The sequence below is a fragment of the Oncorhynchus clarkii genome, chromosome 30 (genome assembly GCF_045791955.1).
Source record: "Oncorhynchus clarkii lewisi isolate Uvic-CL-2024 chromosome 30, UVic_Ocla_1.0, whole genome shotgun sequence".
NCBI lineage: Eukaryota > Metazoa > Chordata > Actinopteri > Salmoniformes > Salmonidae > Oncorhynchus > Oncorhynchus clarkii.
This window is the reverse complement of record NC_092176.1, coordinates 8021945-8041607: the sequence shown is the minus strand read 5'-3', so window position 1 is coordinate 8041607 and position 19663 is coordinate 8021945. Positions and strand designations below refer to the sequence as shown.

The 19663-nt window shown below is 40.3% G+C and overlaps 1 protein-coding gene across 1 annotated transcript in view; it reads right to left on the bottom strand.

The window, feature by feature from the left end:
• The window catches only part of LOC139390210 (small G protein signaling modulator 1-like), an 80542-nt gene extending 61446 nt beyond the window's left edge, over positions 1-19096 (bottom strand). The window contains exons 1-2 of the mRNA XM_071137467.1: positions 19060-19096; positions 18903-18946 (exon numbers count right to left, since the gene is read on the bottom strand). Coding sequence (XP_070993568.1) covers positions 18903-18946; positions 19060-19096 — 81 coding nt within the window. The remainder of the gene's footprint in view (positions 1-18902; positions 18947-19059) is intronic.
• Positions 19097-19663: the final 567 nt, after the last annotated feature.

Here is a 19663-nt window from a genome sequence, read left to right as displayed (position 1 = left end):
TTGTAGAAACATCAAGGATGATCAATGGAAACAGGATGCACCTGAGCTCAATTTCGAGTCTCATAGCAAAGGGTCTGAATACTTATGTACATAAGGAATTTCAAAACAACATGTGGTCAATTTGCACAAAAAAATACAAACCTGTTTTCGCTTTGTCATTATGGGGTATTATTGTGTTTCGATTAATGAGGACATTAACGTAAGAAAATGTGGGGAAAATCAAGGGATCTTAATACTTTCCGAATGCACTGTTTATGGTTGTTTTGCCTACTTAAGTGGAATGACCTGATTGTATGTTGTTCAATCAGTAAGGCGGTCTGAATGGTGTGCTGCTTTGACGTCATCCCATATTCACATCGTTTCCTCTCTTCCTGACTGATTTTATTTATTGCATTAGTACTGTACAAAGTTAGAGGTGCGCTATCTGATAGATTCCCGCGCTCCCCCTACCTCGGACTTCCAGTAGGGAGACCCGAGGTCAACCTAACCCCGCCCCCCTCTCCATCTCGTACTTCTGAGTGGGAGACCTTCCCAGGCAGTAGCCTGCCTAGCTCACAAACAAGAATCAGGGCGCCCACACCGACAAGGTTACGTGACCCACAGTCCCACACGGTGACATGATATCATCGACGTGACGTGCAAAACCGATAGAAAACCGATCGCGCAAATGCCACCATTCCTGATTTTTTTGGTGTGGGCGCCCAATGCCACCCACGGCAAGATGCCGCCCATGTCGCCTATACCTAAATCCGCTACTGCAGCTATGTTATGTGTGATGATTGTGAGGTGCTATACAAATTCGACAGTCACAAAACGGGATTTCAAATAGGCCTTGGCATGTCAAGGGAACTGTAGCCTACTGTTTAGATGGGTTAAATGGAAACTGGAATCTGGACATTGACAAACCAGAATAATCTACTGTATTTTGGCAAACTCCAAAATCCTCTGATAATACTAGTCCCGTGCGAATCGTCATCCCTGTTTTGAGAGAAATGTCTGAGTTTTACAGCTGTTGCTGGCGGTTTGAGCAAGAATACAATAACTGATTCGATAAATTGAAGTGCATAGCATATACAGTTGAAGTCGGAAGTTTACATACACTTAAATTGGAGTCATTAAAACTAGTTTTTCAACCACTCCACAAATTTCTTGTTAACAAACTATAGTTTTTGCAAGTCGTTTAGGACATCTACTTTGTGCATGACAATACATTTTTCCAACAATTGTTTACAGACAGATTATTTCACATATAATTCACTGTATCACAATTCCAGTTTACATACACCAAGTTGATTGTGCCTTTAAACAGCTTGGAAAATTCCAGAAAATGACGTCATGGCTTTAGAAGCTTCTGATAGGCTAATTGACATAATTTGAGTCAATTGGAGGTGTACCTGTGGATGTATTTCAAGGACTACCTTCAAACTCAGTGCCTCTTTGCTTGGCATCATGAGAAAATCAGAAATTATTTTGTAGACCTCCACAAGTCTGGTTCATACTTGGGAGCAATCTCCAAATGCCTGAAGGTACCACGTTCATCTGTACAAACAATAGCACGCAATTATAAACACCATGGAACCACGCAGCCACCATAACGCTCAGAAAGGAGATGCGTTCTGTCTCCTAGAGATGAACGTACTTTGGTGCGAAAAGTGCAAATCAATCCCGAAACAACAGCAAAGGACCTTGTGAAGATGCTGGAGGAAACAGGTACAAAAGTATCTATATCCACAGTAAAACGAGTCCTATATCAACATAATCTGAAAGGGTGCTCAGCAAGGAAGAAGCCACTGCTCCAAAACCGTCAGCCAGACTACGGTTAGCAACTGCACATGGGGACAAAGATCGTACTTTTTGGAGAAATGTCCTCTGGTCTGATGAAACAAAAATAGAACTGACCATCGTTATGTTTGGAGGGAAAATGGGGAGGCTTGAGCAGAAGAACACCATCCCAACTGTGAAGCACGGGGGTGGCAGTATTATGTTGTGGGGGTGCTTTGCTGCAGGAGGGACTGGTGCACTTCACAAAAAAGATGGCGTCATGAGGGAGGAAAAGTATGTGGATATATTGTAGCAACATCTCAAGACATCAGTTAATACTGATGTTAAAGTTAAAGCTTGGTCTTCCAAATGGACAATGACCCAACCATACTTCCAAAGTTGTGGCAAAATGTCTCAAGGACAACAAAGTCAAGGTATTGGAGTGGCCATCACAAAGCCCTGACTTTAATCCTATAGAAAATGTGTGGGCAGAACTGAAAAAGCGTGTGTGAGCAAGGAGGCCTACAAACCTGACTCAGTTACACTAGCTCTGTCATGAGGAATGGGCCAAAATTCACACAACTTATTGTGGGAGGCTTGTGGAAGGCTACCCAAAATGTTTGACCCAAGTTAAACAATTTAAAAGCAATGCTACCAAATACTAATTGAGTGTATATAGACTTCTGACCCACTGGGAATGTGATGAAATAAATAAAATCTGAAATACAGTGCCTTGCGAAAGTATTCGGCCCCCTTGAACTTTGCGACCTTTTGCCACATTTCAGGCTTCAAACATAAAGATATAAAACTGTATTTTTTTTGTGAAGAATCAACAACAAGTGGGACACAATCATGAAGTGGAACGACATTTATTGGATATTTCAAACTTTTTTAACAAATCAAAAACTGAAAAATTGGGCGTGCAAAATTATTCAGCCCCCTTAAGTTAATACTTTGTAGCGCCACCTTTTGCTGCGATTACAGCTGTAAGTCGCTTGGGGTATGTCTCTATCAGTTTTGCACATCGAGAGACTGACATTTTTTCCCATTCCTCCTTGCAAAACAGCTCGAGCTGTTGGGACGAAGACAAATCTCCGTCCCAGTCTCAGGTCTTTTGCAGACTCCATCAGGTTTTCTTCCAGAATGGTCCAGAATGGTCCTGTATTTGGCTCCATCCATCTTCCCATCAATTTTAACCATCTTCCCTGTCCCTGCTGAAGAAAAGCAGGCCCAAACCATGATGCTGCCACCACCATGTTTGACAGTGGGGATGGTGTGTTCAGGGTGATGAGCTGTGTTGCTTTTACGCCAAACATAACGTTTTGCATTTTTGCCAAAAAGTTCAATTTTGGTTTCATCTGACCAGAGCACCTTCTTCCACATGTTTGGGGTGTCTCTCAGGTGGCTTGTGGCAAACTTTAAACAACACTTTTTATGGATATCTTTAAGAAATGGCTTTCTTCTTGCCACTCTTCCATAAAGGGCAGATTTGTGCAATATACGACTGATTGTTGTCCTATGGACAGAGTCTCCCACCTCAGCTGTAGATCTCTGCAGTTCATCCAGAGTGATCATGGGCCTCTTGGCTGCATTTATGATCAGTCTTCTCCTTGTATGAGCTGAAAGTTTAGAGGGACGGCCAGGTCTTGGTATTTAGGACGTCTTCTACTATGGATCACTAAAATATCCTAATGATTATGATCACACATCCTCAATTCGGAAAATATTATGGCGACACTATACCAACGATGGTTTGGTATGATTTAGAAACCAAGCTCGAGTTATCAGTGTATCCTGTTATAACCTGGACTTCTAGAAATATCTTCACACCTAGAAAAAAAAACCTCCAGGCTGCCGTCATAACTGTCAATCTTTTGTATTTTTTTAAATAGAATTACAGGGGGGTCGTTTGGAAAATGTTTTATTCCGTCTGTATCGTCCTCTGGAATAACAGGCATTCTGGATTAATGCATACATAAGCAACGTTCTCTAATAATCCTAATTCAAATAGGGCTATAGCCTTAATAATAACTCCTGCAGAATTAAGCGTTTCTTGCAGCAAAATGATACACCAAATGCAGGCATTTTTTTTTATTTGGGAACAGAAGATCTGTGCTGTCTTCATCATAAAAGCATCATAAAAGCTGACAGTACTTCAACCAGATAAAATATGCATCGAAGCCAAACTGAAATCTTATCAGAAACACGGTCATTTTCACAGCTTTCTTTTTCCTTACAACTGGTCAAACTGATGTCATTTGGACATTTTGCACAGAAAATATTTTTGTTTGTTTGTTGTTGTTTTATTCTATTTTCTCCCGAGTCCCTAAACATCTCTGCTTTGCAAAAGATGACAGAAACATTACCGTTGTCAACTAGATTGAAGGATTCATTCTATCGATCTATTACATTATTCTGTTGAGCAATGGTATATTTAGTCTTATAGGGCAACATATAATGACAAAAGAGAAGCTGCATGCTTCTAATTATAGACAAGTTGACTAACAAATAGCCTACCAAAATGTCGGAAACTATTGGCAGAAACCTATCTAAATCAGGCAAAACAAAATCCTGCACCCCCTGTCCAAAAATCGTTATGCAGTCTTTGACTGTAGCCTATAGCGCTGACACTATGGCCTGCAATCATGGATCGGTATTGTATCTGTGGCAACATCTAGCCTATCCTAAAGGACTGTAGGCATTATCGTCCAGATTTTACATTGTAATGTTGGCCTAAATGCATATGTCTAATTGTAGCCGACTTTCACAGTGGTGTTTTGCAATATCGCTGTTATTTTAACCTAAAACATTTCAGTGGGTAATATTTAATTAATTCTTCATGAGCTCAGTATGCCTACGACTGCTTATTGTCTCATCACTATTCATTGTTGTCAACAAAGTGTTTATCTGAGCAATTAACCAATTAACCGACATTTCGGTCATTTTTAAACAAGGTTTATTTCTGTGAGCTCAATGCACAGTCTCTCAAGAGATCAAGCATGAACTGTGCGAAGTAGTAGAGTTGTAGTTTCCAACGGGCCAATATTTGACATTGTTTAGGGCAGAAAACGGGGCCATTAACTACAATGACCATAATCCATTGCGTGCCTACTTGTCCGATCTGGGAGAGAAGAGACCGAAGATGCGAGATCAAGAGGGAGAGAGTAGTTGCTTCACAAGGAATCTCTAACTGAAAATACATGCTCTAAGTGATTGATAGTTGGTGTTCAGCAGTCATAAAGGTGTGCCTTAATTACTTTGAAGAACTACTAAAATCGTTATTTTGTCAGACAAGATAGGCAGCAGTTCTACAGAGATGATGACTTGGAATTAAATAATAGTCATCAAATAAAACAAATGAAATATTTGATTAAAGTAACGTGAATAATTATGGTTAAGAAGTGATAGGCAGTAATGGGCAGTCAATACCATCATGGAACTTTAATTCATTGTTTTATTCTGTGGTTTTACAGCATTCGACCCACATAATACATAGCTCATTTAAATGTTTTTAAAAATTATTAAAGCCAAAATAAAAAAACTTCACAATTTCTTTATAATCAAACCAAAACCGAACCGACCTCAAAAAGCAGTAATCGTTCATCAGTATCAGCAAACAACTTAACTTCGATTTGTTATGTCGTTCCCTGAACCTAGTTTCAGCCCTCCCAGTAGCAAACCAAGTGGCAGGGCTGTCATTGACTGGAATATATGAATTAACGATTGTGGCTGTGAGCTGCAGTTTGTTACATGCTAGATTTCATGCTTGTTGTCTAATAAAATTGTTTATCATTACATGTGGTGCTTCAGCTTTCAAAGGACCGGGCTTCATCTTTCCTGTACTGAATTGGGGGAATGCATCTCCCTGCAAGCTTCAGCCTCCGATTTCGCCCGCCATGGCAGTCATACCACAACTACTGGTAGCAATCACAGATCTCCCTTCACGGTTGTATTTTTAATTTAATTTATTTCACCTTTATTTGACCAGGTAGGCAAGTTGAGAACAAGTTCTCATTTACAACTGAGACCTGGCCAAGATAAAGCAAAGTTCGAGACATACAACAACACAGAGTTACACATGGAGTAAACAAACATACAGTCAATAATACAGTAGAAAAACAAGTCTATATACAATGTGTGCAAATGAGGTGAGATAAGGGAGGTAAGGCAATAAATAGGCCATGGTGGCGAAGTAAATACAATATAGCAATTAAACACTGGAATGGTAGATGTGCAGTAGATGAATGTGCAAAGTAGAAATACTGGGGTGCAAAGGAGCAAGATAAATAAATACAGTAGGGGATGAGGTAGTTGTTTGGGCTATTGACAGATGGGCTATGTACAGGTGCAGTGATCTGTGAGCTGCGCTGACAGCTGATGCTTAGAGCTACTGAGGGAGATAAGTGTCTCCAGTTTCAGTAATTTTTGTAGTTCGTTCCTGTCATTTACAGCAGAGAACTGGAAGGAGAGGCGGCCAAAGGAGGAATTGGCTTTGGGGGTGACCAGTGAGATATACCTGCTGGAGCGCGTGCTACGGGTTGGTGCTGCTATGGTAACCAGCGAACTGAGATAAGGCGGGGCTTTACCTAGCAGGGTCTTGTAGATGACCTGGAGCCAATGTGTTTGGCGACGAGTGTGAAGCGAGGGCCTGCCAACAAAAGCATACAGGTCGCAGTGGTGGATAGTATATGGGGCTTTGGTGACAAAACAGATGGCACTGTGATAGACTGCATCCAATTTGTTGAGTAGAGTGTTGGAGGCTATTTTGTAAATGACATCGCCGAAGTCGAGGATCGGTAGGATGGTCAGTTTTACGAGGGTATGTTTGGCAGCATGAGTGAAGGATGCTTTGTTGTGAAATAGGAACCCAACTCTAGATTACATTTTTGTTTGGAGATGTTTGATGTGAGTCTGGAAGGAGAGTTTACAGTCTAACCAGACACCTAGGTATTTGTAGTTGTCCACATATTCTAAGTCAGAACCGTCCAGAGTAGTGATGCTGGCCGGGCAAGCAGGTGCGGGCAGCAATCGGTTGAAGAGCATGCATTTAGTTTTACTTGTATTTAAGAGCAGTTGGAGGCCACGGAAGGAGAGTTGTATGGCATTGAAGCTCGTCTGGAGGGTAGTTAACACAGTGTCCAAAGAAGGGCCAAAGGTATACAGAATGGTGTCGTCTGCGTAGAGGTGGATCAGACTCACCAGCAGCAAGAACGGCATCATTGATGTATACAGAGAAGAGAGTCGGCCCAAGAATTGAACCCTGTGGCACCCCCATAGAGACTGCCAGAGGCCCAGACAACCGGCCCTCCGATTTGACACACTGAACTCTATCGGAGAAGTAGTTGGTGAACCAGGCGAGGCAATTATTTGAGAAACCAAGGCTGTCGAGTCTGCCGATGAGGATGTGGTGATTGACAGAGTCGAAAGCCTTAGCCAGGTCGATGAAAACGGCTGCACAGTATTGTTTCTTATCGATGGCGGTTATGATATCATTTAGGACCTTGAGCGTGGCTGAGGTGCACCCATGACCAGCTCTGAAACCAGATTGCATAGCGGAGAAGGTACGGTGGGATTCGAAATGGTCGGTAATCTGTTTGTTAACTTGGCTTTCGAAGACCTTAGAAAGGCAGGGTAAGATAGATATAGGTATGTAGCAGTTTGGGTCAAGAGTGTCCCCCCCCTTTGAAGAGGGGGATGACCGATGCTGCTTTCAAACCTTTGGGAATCTTCCAAACACCATGCATAGACAGGTCGGCTATCAGTCTACACCATACAATGTCAAAGTAACTAGCGTGATCATAGCTTATTGTTTGTCACACGGTCATGCCACTGATAATTTATGTACGCAAATTGGGCCTGGCGGCCAACTTCTATCACAAGCTCTCGTCACTAAACAGGTTACTGCTGAACATCATGTCTCTCGTCTTTGAAGCACAGTCTCGTAGTTAATCGCCAAAGTAGTTGCAGCACAAGGCGTACTTCCTTCCATATCTGGGGCCAGTGCTCCAAGCTTCAAGATTACTTGAGTACTCATTCAACTAATTTGGATTTCGAAGACTCTATTTAGTTGACGATTTTGTGAAATCGTATTTGGAAGCATTACGAACTCTAGTACTTTCATTTTCAAAAGGGTGAGCTAACATCATGATCCCGCTAATTCATAGCTATTCTCTTCAACGTTGCATTATTATTAACTTCTTCAGCGTCTTAAAGTTATTTTTACATCACAATTAGTATAGCTGGATAAATTGGCTGCACGTAGGGCTCATCACTCTCCTATGTGTTTTTATTACATACGCTCTAAGAACCCTAATCACATCCTACCCAGCTAACAACGGCTGGTCCCACAGTCACCACTTTATTGCATTTTTTACGAATTATCTTTGAAAGACAGGGTCCTGAAAAAGGGACGTTTATTTTTCTGCTGAGTTTATATGTTTCGGCAGTCTATAGATTATTTGTAATTCTGTTCCGGACCCCTGACCATACACTCAAGAAAAATGATACCTGGTGTAGACTATGTACCCTCACTCTCCAACACTTTACTGTAGGTTGATTGGTTGTCCTCTGCCTACCTTTCATTTGTTAGGCTCAATCAATCAACTTCATAATGGCTCCACGATACCTCAAATTATAGTTATTGGATAGTTTGTCATTTCATGTGAATAATAATTAGTCATGCATATAGAGTTGTTGGTCATTCATTACTGCTTCGTTCATATAATTCTCATTCCGTAGCCACAGTTGTTGAGTATCCAATTACAAACGTTTGTGATTATTGTAATAGTAAATTAAAAGGTGGTTAATTACACATTCTCAAATTGAACAATGTTAGGCACTCTACAGGCCTGCATTGACATGTGTCCCTACCTCCTCGCATTACAGCATGTGTGGTTCGATTCTAGGTACGAGCAGACGTAGCATTCAGTCGGTTTCTACGTAGAAGTAGATGCAGCATTTGAAACTAAGATTCTGGTGCTCAGCAGGCCATGCGTCATCATAATTAATTTATCTATTCAAATCACATTACCACATTCATGGTTAGGTTCTACTTGCATCTACATAGCATTTGGTTAGGTTCTATGTACAAGCAGACCTGCAATTCATCTAAACACATCAGCAGATGTTCAATTCTGGCACTCATTATTTGCATGGATCTCTTCCATATAATTAATACATTTGTTTCCAATTTCTAGATCCAGTCGTTGCTTGGGACGTGTCCCATCTCCCTGGTTAAAATGTTGCATGGTTTGTCCCTTCTCCCTGGTGAGTAACTCACATTCTTTCTGGGGGTGTTTCGATGCCAGCTGCCCCGCACAGGGCTACCAGCATCACAACATCTGACTCCGAGGATCATCCCTCGGAGATGAGGCCCCTCCCCAAACAATTGTAACAAAATGTTTATACTTTAATTTGGCCTTTGTTGTTCATTCAGTTCGCCTGTCCTCGATTGAGATCTAGATCATGTTGGTTCAATCGGTAAGGCGGTCTAAATGGCTTGCATTTGTGTCCAAAAATGCCGATCGCATGACGGTCGGTTATGGGGCGGCAGATAGCCTAGTGGTTAGAGCGTTGGGCCAGTAACCAAAAGGTTGCTAGATCGAATCCCCGAGCTGACAAGGTAAAAATCTGTAGTTCTGCCCCTGAACAAGGCAGAACCCACTGTTCTTAGGCCGTAATTGTAAATAAGAATTTGTTCTTAACTGACTTGCTTAGTTAAATAAAGGTCAAAATAATAACATATTCACATTGTTTCCTCTCCATGTGCACACAAATTTGAAATTGTTTTGACGGTATAAGACGGTATTTTATGTTTTTGAATGATAAAAGTTACACATTTTCTATGAGTAGTGTGTGACCCTAGGGTGGCAACACATACATTCTATGTGATTTCAATGGGTCTTTCTACATTCTGATTGTTTTATACTGTTCAATTAAACTTCAACCAAAAATAACTTTCAGCATTTGCATGAACTTCTGCACTCATTTGAGATCATTTCCACACGGACACATAAGGCTGTATGATAAGGGCAAAAAAATCCAGGATTTATTTTTAACGACATGTTGCAATTACAACTTAGATCAAAACAATGAGGTGAACTGTTAGAATCATGGGAAATTAGTGAATATTCTAATTCATTTTTTTTTTAAATGTAACCTTTATTTAACTAGTTAGATGATAATATTGGGCACTTTGAATAAAGTGTTGTTTGTCATGACAATTAATTAAAATGCCAGGGAGGAGTTATTGTGACGGGGTAATAGGAACCAAAGTCTTGGTCAGTGTTTCCTAGGGAGCCCTATCTTTGGCTACATTAAATGCATTCTCTTAGCCCCTTCATGTAGGACACATATTCATGCTTTGCCTATTCCTCTTTGATTTAGAACTGTTGCACAAACAACATGCTGATTTAGGCCTACACCATCACTGTTATTAGATTGTATAGCTATGTTTGCCTAGCTAGCTAGCGATCAGCATTAGCGGCTAACACGGCTTAGCCACAACTTTCTAAGAAAATACAAACTAGCTGAAACTAATAGTGTAATTATAGAACGCTTGTGGATTTATATTAAGACGCAAAGTTGAAACAGCATCGTTGTCATCAACAATGTTGCATGTACTGCATTAACCATGCAGACTGAACTCAAGTGTCTCATGGTCAACAAATGCTCTCCTTGAGTGACAGGGGGCGGGGCTAGATCTGTGTGGAAAGCAACATGGAGAGAGAGAGAGAGAGAGAGATGACTCAAGTGGCGGAGTAAACTATAAAAATGGACGTTACACACGGCATATCACATTTAACAAACCAAACATTAAAATACCATTATAGAAGGTAAAGCAAAAACCCAAACCAGTCCGTGCATCAATACCGGTATATAGTAATATCTGATGTTGACATGCTCAAGTCCTTAGCCACGTGTAGAATGTCAGTCACATATTACTCTATGGCCAATGAACAGCAGCTGAATAATGCAACTTTATCACGCATGCTAAACAACCTATGGGCATACCTGGGCAATAATTACCTTGCTCTCTTCTCACCAATGGGAATACATGTTGTGATGTATTTAAATGAAGGCTTACTCTTGTTTCTCTAACTTGCGTCTTACTACAAAAGGTTCACAGCCTCCACAGCCTCAAACTCTTCCTTCCACTCTCAAATGTCAGCTCTAACTGGACATTAAATGTCAAATCTAGACCTACGTTGTAATGTACAGTATACTGATAAAAAATATAAACGCAACATGCAACAATTTCAAAGATTTTACAGAGTTACAGTTTGCATAAGAAAATCAGTCAATTGAAATATATTCATTAGGCCCTAATCTATGGATTTCATATGACTGGGAATAACGACATGCATCTGTTGGGCCTCTCAATGGGCCTCAGGATCTCGTCAAGGTATCTCTGTTTATTAAAATTGCCATCGATAAAATACAATTGTGTTCGTTGTCCGTAGATTATGCCTACCCATTCCATAAGCACACCGCCACCATGGGGTTACTCTGTTCACAACATTGACATCCACTCACAAACATAACGCAATACACGTGGTCTGCGGTTGGGAGGCAGGTAGGACGTACTGCCACATTCTCTAATGGGGTTGGAAGCGGTTTATGGTAGATAAATTAATATTCAGTTATTTGGCAAAAGCATTGTGTTGTGTGACAAAACAGCACATTTTAGAGTGGCCTTTTATTGTCCCCAGTACAAGGTGCACCTGTGTAATGATCATGCAGTTTAATCTGCATTTTGATATGCTACACCTGCCAGGTGGATGGATTATCTTGGCATTTGAAAGAAATAAGCTTTTTATGCATATGGAACATTTCTGGGATCTTTTACTTCAGCTCATGAAACATGTGAACAACACCTACACTGTACACGTTACGTTTATATTTTCGTTCAGTGTAAAACATATTTCTTTATAACATCACGTTATCAAGCAGAATCTGCTTCCTCTATTAATCATTGATTATTTATGGATACCAACATGCTATGAAATACATTCATTAAGCTTTAATAATGCTGTATGCATGTAGCTATAATGTCTTGTTCATTGATGATATGATCCTATTCAGTCATCACAGAATCTAACTGGTGAGCTGTATTAGGCGACGACCTGCAGGTTTCTATGGCGACGGCACGTGTCATTCTGTTGCCTCAGTCCCCACCAGCTATCTGAGAGATACTGTAGCTGGTGGGGACTAAGGCAACAGTGACAGAGAACGTCAACAAGCCCATTAATCAATGAGAAAAACAGATAACTGGTATTATGCATGATCATTGGTTCGCATTTCCCTTCATCAGCATAGGAACCAGTTAGATGGAGGGATACTGACTAAAGGTCGACCAATTAATCGGAATGGCCGATTAATTAGGGCCGATTTTAAGTTTTCATAACAATCAGTGATCGGCATTTTTGGACACCGATTGTGGCCGATTACATTGCACTCCACAAGGAGACTGCGTGGCAGGCTGACTACCTGTTACATAAGTGCAGCAAGAAGCCAAGGTAAGTTGCTAGCTAGCAGGTAAAAAACAATCAATCTTCACATAATCACTAGTTAACTACACATGGTTGATGATATTACTAGTTTATCTAGCTTGTCCTGCGTTGCATACAATTGATGCGGTGCCTGTTAATTTCTCATCGAATCACAGCCTACTTCGCCAAACGGGTGATGATTTAACAAGCGCATTCCCGAAAAAAGCACTGTCGTTGCACCAATGTGTACCAAACCATAAACATCAATGCCTTTCTTAAAATCAATACACAAGTATATGTTTTTAAACCTGCATATTTAGTTAAGATTGCCTGCTAACATGAATTTATTTTAACTAGGGAAATTGTGTCACTTCTCTTGCGTTCCGTGCAAACAGAGTCAGGGTATATGCAGCAGTTTGGGCCGCCTGGCTCGCTGCAAACTGTGTGAAGACCATTTATTCATAACAAAGACCGTAATTAATTTCCCAGAATTGCACATAATTATGACATAACATTGAAGGTTGTGCAATGTAACAGCAATATTTAGACTTAGGGATGCCACCCGTTAGATAAAATACGGAAGGGTATTTCACTGAAAGAATAAACGTTTTGTTTTCTAAATGATAGTTTCCGGATTTGACCATATTAATCACCTAAGGCTCGTATTTCTGTGCATTATTATGTTATAATTAAGTCTATGATTTGATATTTGATAGAGCAGTCTGACTGAGCGGTGGTAGGCTGCAGCAGGCTCGTAAGCATTCTTTCAAACTGCACTTTCGTGCGTTTGCCAGCAGCTCTTCGCTGTGCTTCAAGCATTGAGCTGTTTATGACTTCAAGCCTATCAACTTCCAAGATTAGGCTGGTGTAACCGATGTGAAATGGCGAGCTAGTTAGCGGGGTGTGTGCTAACAGCGTTTCAATCGGTGACGTCACTTGGTCTGAGACCTTGAAGTAGTTGTTCCCCTTGCACTGCAAGGGCCGCGGCTTTTGTGGAGCGATGGGTAACGATGCTTCGAGGGTGGCTGTTGTCGATGTGTTCCTGGTTCGAGCCCAGTTAGGGGCGAGGAGAGGGACGGAAGCTATACTGTTACACTGGCAATACTATAATGCCAATAAGAACATCCAATAGTCAAAGGTATATGAAATACAAATGGTATAGAGAGAAATAGTCCTATAATTTCTATAATAACTACAACCTAAAACTTCTTACCTGGGAATATTGAAGACTCATGTTAAAAGGAACCACCAGCTTTCATATGTTCTCATGTTCTGAGCAAGGAGCTTAAACGTTAGCTTTTTTACATGGCACATATTGCACTTTTACTTTCTTCTCCAACACTTTGTTTTTGCATTATTTAAACCAAATAGAACATGTTTCATTATTTATTTGGGGCTAAATTGATTTTATTGATGTATTATATTAAGTTAAAATAAAAGTGTTCATTCAGTATTGTCATTATTAAAAAATCAATAAATACATGTAAAAAATTGGCATCAGCTTTATTTGGTCCTCCAATAATCGGTATCGGCACTGAAAAATCGTAATCGTTCAACCTCTAACACAGAACCCAAACTGGCTGTGTGCGTGCACCATCGTGCTCTATCGTGCATAAATGTATTTTGTCCCCCTACACCAAACGCGATCACAACACGCAGGTTAAAATATTAAAACAAACTGAACCAATGACATTAATTTGGGGACAGGTCGAAAAGCATTAAACATGTATGGCAATTTAGCTAGTTAGCTTGCACTTGCTAGCTAATTTGTCCTATTTAGCTAGCTTGCTGTTGCTAGCTAATTTGTCCTTGGATATAAACATTGAGTTGTTATTTTACCTGAAATGCACAAGGTCCTCTACTCTGACAATTAATCCACACATAAAACGGCCAACCGAAGCGTTTCTAGTCATCTCTCCTCCTTCCAGGCTTTTTCATATTTGAACTTATATGGTGATTGGCATCTACACCTTCATAGTTTTACCACGACAATCGGCAAAACACTTCGTCTTTCAATCACCCACGTGGGTATAACCAGTGAGGAGATGGCATGTGGGTATCTGCTTCTATAAACCAATGAGGAGAAGGGAGAGGCAGGACTTGCAGCGCGATCTGCGTCAGAAATACAAAGGACTTCTATTTTAGCCCTTGGCAACGCAGACGCTTTTTGGCGCACGCGAGCAGTGTGGGTGCAATAATTGAATCACATGGACACGCGTGCACGCAACGTGTCCTGTCTGATCAGCATGTAATACTGACTGTGTTTAATTTCATAATTCTATAACAATAAATATGTTGTCCCCTTGAAACTGTGTATATTAATCTAGTTCCCAAAAACTTTTAACCTTATTTGCACTTTTGACGCTAGAGTACACTTCTCTTCCATTTCTCTTGTTTAGGCTAAATATATTTGGTGCCCCCTATGAGCAGTAATACTTTTGACAGCTAATAGGTAACTTGTTAATTGCCCAAAGAACAAGATCACTTCCATGCACAATATGAATCTTTACTGTCGTGTTCTGCAACAGCAAGTGCTGGTGTCATTCTCTTTCAAGTATTACTCATCTCTGCTGTCACAGTGAGGATAAAATCTCATCAAACCTGGCAACCCTCCACTACTGCATAAGGGTGCTTGGATAGAGTCGATTTACACAGTCTTCCCATTAACTCCTGCTACACAGCCACAATCAGAAAAAGAGGGAAGACAGACTAAGGCCCATACACCTTTCCCCATCCCCATGGGCTGTTACAGTGAAAAACAACTAGCGCAATTATGTAAGCCAAGCCGTTGGCTAAAATCATCTGTTCACAGTTCCTACTGTGCATTATTAGAGTGAATGGCTCATACACCAAAATCAAATACTGAGAAGTGACAGACTTGAGGCAAGATGAATTCACATTGAAATGCCTTGGTTAAAAAAGGTAGTTCAATATTCAAAACACCCTATTGCAAAATGTCTTGAAGTCAGTTCCCTACTACTGGAAGCAAACAAAGAACCTTGTAAGGCCTCAACGATTTCCCTTGCTATTGTCAGTCTCCTTTGCTAAATATGGACAGTTTGAACACAGCATTTCATAATCACAAAAGGATGCATTGTTGGGTACGTTTCAAAATGTTACTCCTTTATAATTATAATTTGTAGTATGTAATTCAGTTGCCAAGAATAGTAATAACCACCATTTATTCACAAAGCTTGATAACACAATCATTACCACCTCATCAATGACAACAGAGGCTTTCCTTTCCTGTTATTTGTGATGCGTCTCTGTGCACCCAGGTAATAATATGATTGTCTACAATGTCTTCCATTCATGTGTGATTTGAGACCATGAAAAATATCTATTAGCCTGGAGACACAGCGAGAGGTTTCCCTGAGACTGGGCATCATAATTATGCGATATATTGGTTACGACCTTGCTGAAACCTTATCCTAAGTAAGAAGCCAGGCAAAAAAAGGTGTCTGATACAGAAAAGCAAATGAAAGGTGAGCTGTTGCCCACTGTGCCCTACTCCTCCTCTCACCTTATGTAAACACAGGTGTGTGTGTGTAGGAGAGGGGGAGGGGGAGGGAGGGAAAGAGAGTGAGAGCCCCAGATACGTCCGGTATAGGCTATTCACATGCTTCCTTCACTGAACCCCACAAGCATAATGTTCTGGCCTAGACCCAGGTATACATTGTACAAAGTGGCACGTAGCCAGTTGGAGAGGGAGAACATTCAAGCATTCACTGCCACGTAATTAGACAAGCTGTATCCAAGCTAACACAGGAGAGAAAGAACGAACTAATACAAACAGAGCGTAGAGTACAACAAATCATGTCCAGGCGTACGTTCACGATCGGATCCAGACTTGTGCTGCACATAGATCTCATTTGTGGGTGATATCCTTAGTTTGGCAGCTTGCTACTTGTAAAAAGGTTAGCCGATGTAGTGGTAACACTTTTTATTAAGGTCTCTTAATAAACCATCGATAAAGAGGTTACTTCCCATTTGTTGATAATTGTTCCTACATTTGTAAAATGTAATTTACGCATTTATAAACACTATTTTAATTGAACTGCCTTTTTCAGCATTATTCACATTTTCGTGAGTACAGATTAGCCTACATACTTTAATAGCTGTTAAAATAGCACTACATCCACTCATATGTATTTGCTATCCATCATTGCAAATAAGATGAACATTGGGACAAGGTGTAAAATACATTTTAAAGTCGAAAATATTCTTAGAAGTTATATAAAGACAATTTTAACTAAGCTGCCTTCTTCGTCAGCTTGCTAGGCTAGCTAATGCTAAAGCATCCGGCAGCAACTCACCCCAAAGCTAGGTGTAAGGGGTGCGTGTTGGTGGCAGGGAAGTCAGGCGCAGGAGAACAAACTTGGTACAAACGGAGTTGTTTAATAAATGCTGACAAAACTCCAAAACAACCTAAATGTACAAAATAACAAAGTGGGTACAAAACCCAACACTAAATAGCACATCACAAACAAAACAATCCCCGACAAGGACATGAGGGGAAACAGAGGGTTAAATACACAACATGTCATTGAATGTAATTAACATGTAATTGATGAAATTAGGTGTGAAGGAAGACAAGACAAAACCAATGGAAAATGAAAAATGGATGTAAATGTAGGAATAATGATTAATAAATGGTAAGTAAACTCTTTACATTACTGTTTATAAATAATTCATTAAGGGACCTTAATATATAGTGTTACCAATGTAGCTAGCTAGTTAAGGCTGTGACTCAAAGGCAGATTACAGACATCACACTACACTTGACTTGTAGAACAAAGTCTACATAGACTACTTTCTATTCCATTATTTTCTTCTGATGCATGTAGCCTAGTAGCTGAACGTTCATGATGCTAAAAGCTCAACAGCTGGCCACTGCCTGTCTTCTATAGCTACTATTTGAATTGAAATGGAAAACAAAAAAACAGCTCACTTTTAGTGATTCAAGTTCCATTTGCTTTCAGCAACCTCCTCTGCAGGGTGCTCAAGGTCAAAGGTCAAGGCCAGAGGCGTCTGTGCTTTTTCATATTAATAATAATCATATTGTATCACTGTATCACTCTGCTCCACTGCAGTTTAAGCGCTGAGCACTGAGGAGCTGAAACGAAAGTGGGATCTTGGGGGAAGCGAATCTCAGTAGGGCCTCTCAAGACAGGCAGGTTTTTAATCACCAGGTGGGTATGTGCTCTACTGATAAGGCTGGTGACAGGCCTTTATGAAGATCAGGAGTAAGCGACGGGAGTTGAAATCTCTCCTTCATTCAGACACAGACTTGATTTGATGTCTTTGTTTGCATGACACACGGGTCTCGCCCTTTTATGACACCAATAAAGATAGAGTGAGTCCTCTGATAAATAGACAAAACCGACTAATCACATCTCAAAGAACCCCTGAAGACAGGAGAGGAAAGTAAACGTGTTTCTCTGATCCATTATCGGCCTACTACACCAAGTATGTGGTGCTTAACAATCTGACCTAAAGACAGCTGGGAAAGATTGAAATGATTTGATGAAGAAGATGCCGATGATGAGAATATAAATACTGTAGGAGAAACACTTATTATTGAAGTGATAATCATTTTTGTTGTTGTTGCAGTTTTAGCTTATTTTAGACTTCTCTAGGGTGTTGCTGTTTCCTCCATTTTTTAATTTCCAGAATATCTTGTCTAGATATTTTTGAAGAAGGTAGTAATACTAGTAAACACAGATTGTGTCAGTTAGCATTGCATTCAAAACCATGGGTAAAGAGCCGTGTTTGGGATGTCAAAAAATAAACTATAGCTTCCACACAAAATAAATGCACTATACCTTTAAGATGACATGGATTTCTATGCAACAACTCTTCAATGGATTGATTGAACATACCTATAGCTTATTTAGTTAGTAACATAATTAGATGTCACTACGACATTAGAACGTGGCTTAAGAGTCTTGAATGACTGCATTATAACGCATTCTACTTGATGTTAAACATTAACAATAAATGGGTTTAACAACAGCCAATTTCCCTTATGTTTCACAAAAACTCATATGAGTTTGGGCCAATCTGTTGATGAAGGCTCAAATAATAAATGGACCCTATAGCCTAGAGTTCCATGACTGGACCCTATAGGCTAGAGTTCCATGACTGGACCCTATAGCCTAGAGTTCCATGACTGGACCCTATAGCCTAGAGTTCCATGACTGGACCCTATAGGCTAGAGTTCCATGACTGGACCCTATAGGCTAGAGTTCCATGACTGGACCCTATAAAAATATTATTTATACTATATAGCCTACCCTAAACCCCTAATTAAACACTTCATTATTTCTAAGAACATGGTCGACTTTGAAATAGATATTACACCTTGTCCCAATGTTCATCTTATTTGCAATGATGGATAGCAAATACACATGAGTGGATGTAGTGCTATTTTACCAGCTATTAATGTATGTAGGCTAATCTGTACTCACAAAACGAAAATGTGAATAGTTACTGTAAAAGTAACTGAAGTTACTGAAAAAAAAACACAAAAAAAAACATAGCCAATCTAGTCAGAGCGGGCCTATTTTAGCAATGTCGAAAGTTAACTCATAACCAAATAGTTCGTTTTTCTGATTCGATCATTGTTGCAGGCTGTCAGGTAACACCCACCTCCTTCTTGACGGTGCACAGCAGCCTCTGACGCATCTCTGCTTCTAAAACATATCAGAAAAGGTGTCATGTCATTTATTTTACCATACGTCTACATCTTCAGCACATGATATACACATCATTTGGTTATGTTTTAAACGGTCGTGTTTTCTCTTACCTGCCATTGCTGCTGCTGCTGTTGTTGTTGTTGGCATGGAATCGGGTCCCCTTTGCGTAGCTCCTTCACACAGAGACCATCAGCTCTATGTGACTATATCGAACCGGAGAGCACTGCTTGAGGCTTTACTCACACCTCTTAAAGCTACAGCAATCACTAAATTCGATTCTTCCTCCTCGGGTCCACAGACTCTTCCCAGAAGCACAAAATAAAACTGATACCTGTGAAGAATAAAGTGACTATTTTATACGTTTGCCGAGATTTTTTACATTTTATTTTTGGATTGTCTAACTCATCAAAGAGACAGTGCCATTTAGGCATAATGTAACCTATTAAATACTGAATAGCCTGAATTTGTCCAAACAGGTACCATATTCTTTACATGGCCTTCTTCTGTAAAGTCAGGAGCGTATCATGAACCATTAATTTCCATAATAATTAAGCATTCTAATAACTGGGCCCTGTCCTGCAGCAAATTTGGTTACAAACACACGGAAGCTTTCCCTCACCAATAAGATATTTTGCTAAGCAACCCCCTGAAACTTATTAGCAGAGCGAATTGAGCTCATCAGTAGATCTGGTGTCCTGGTCTTACAGCTTCCAT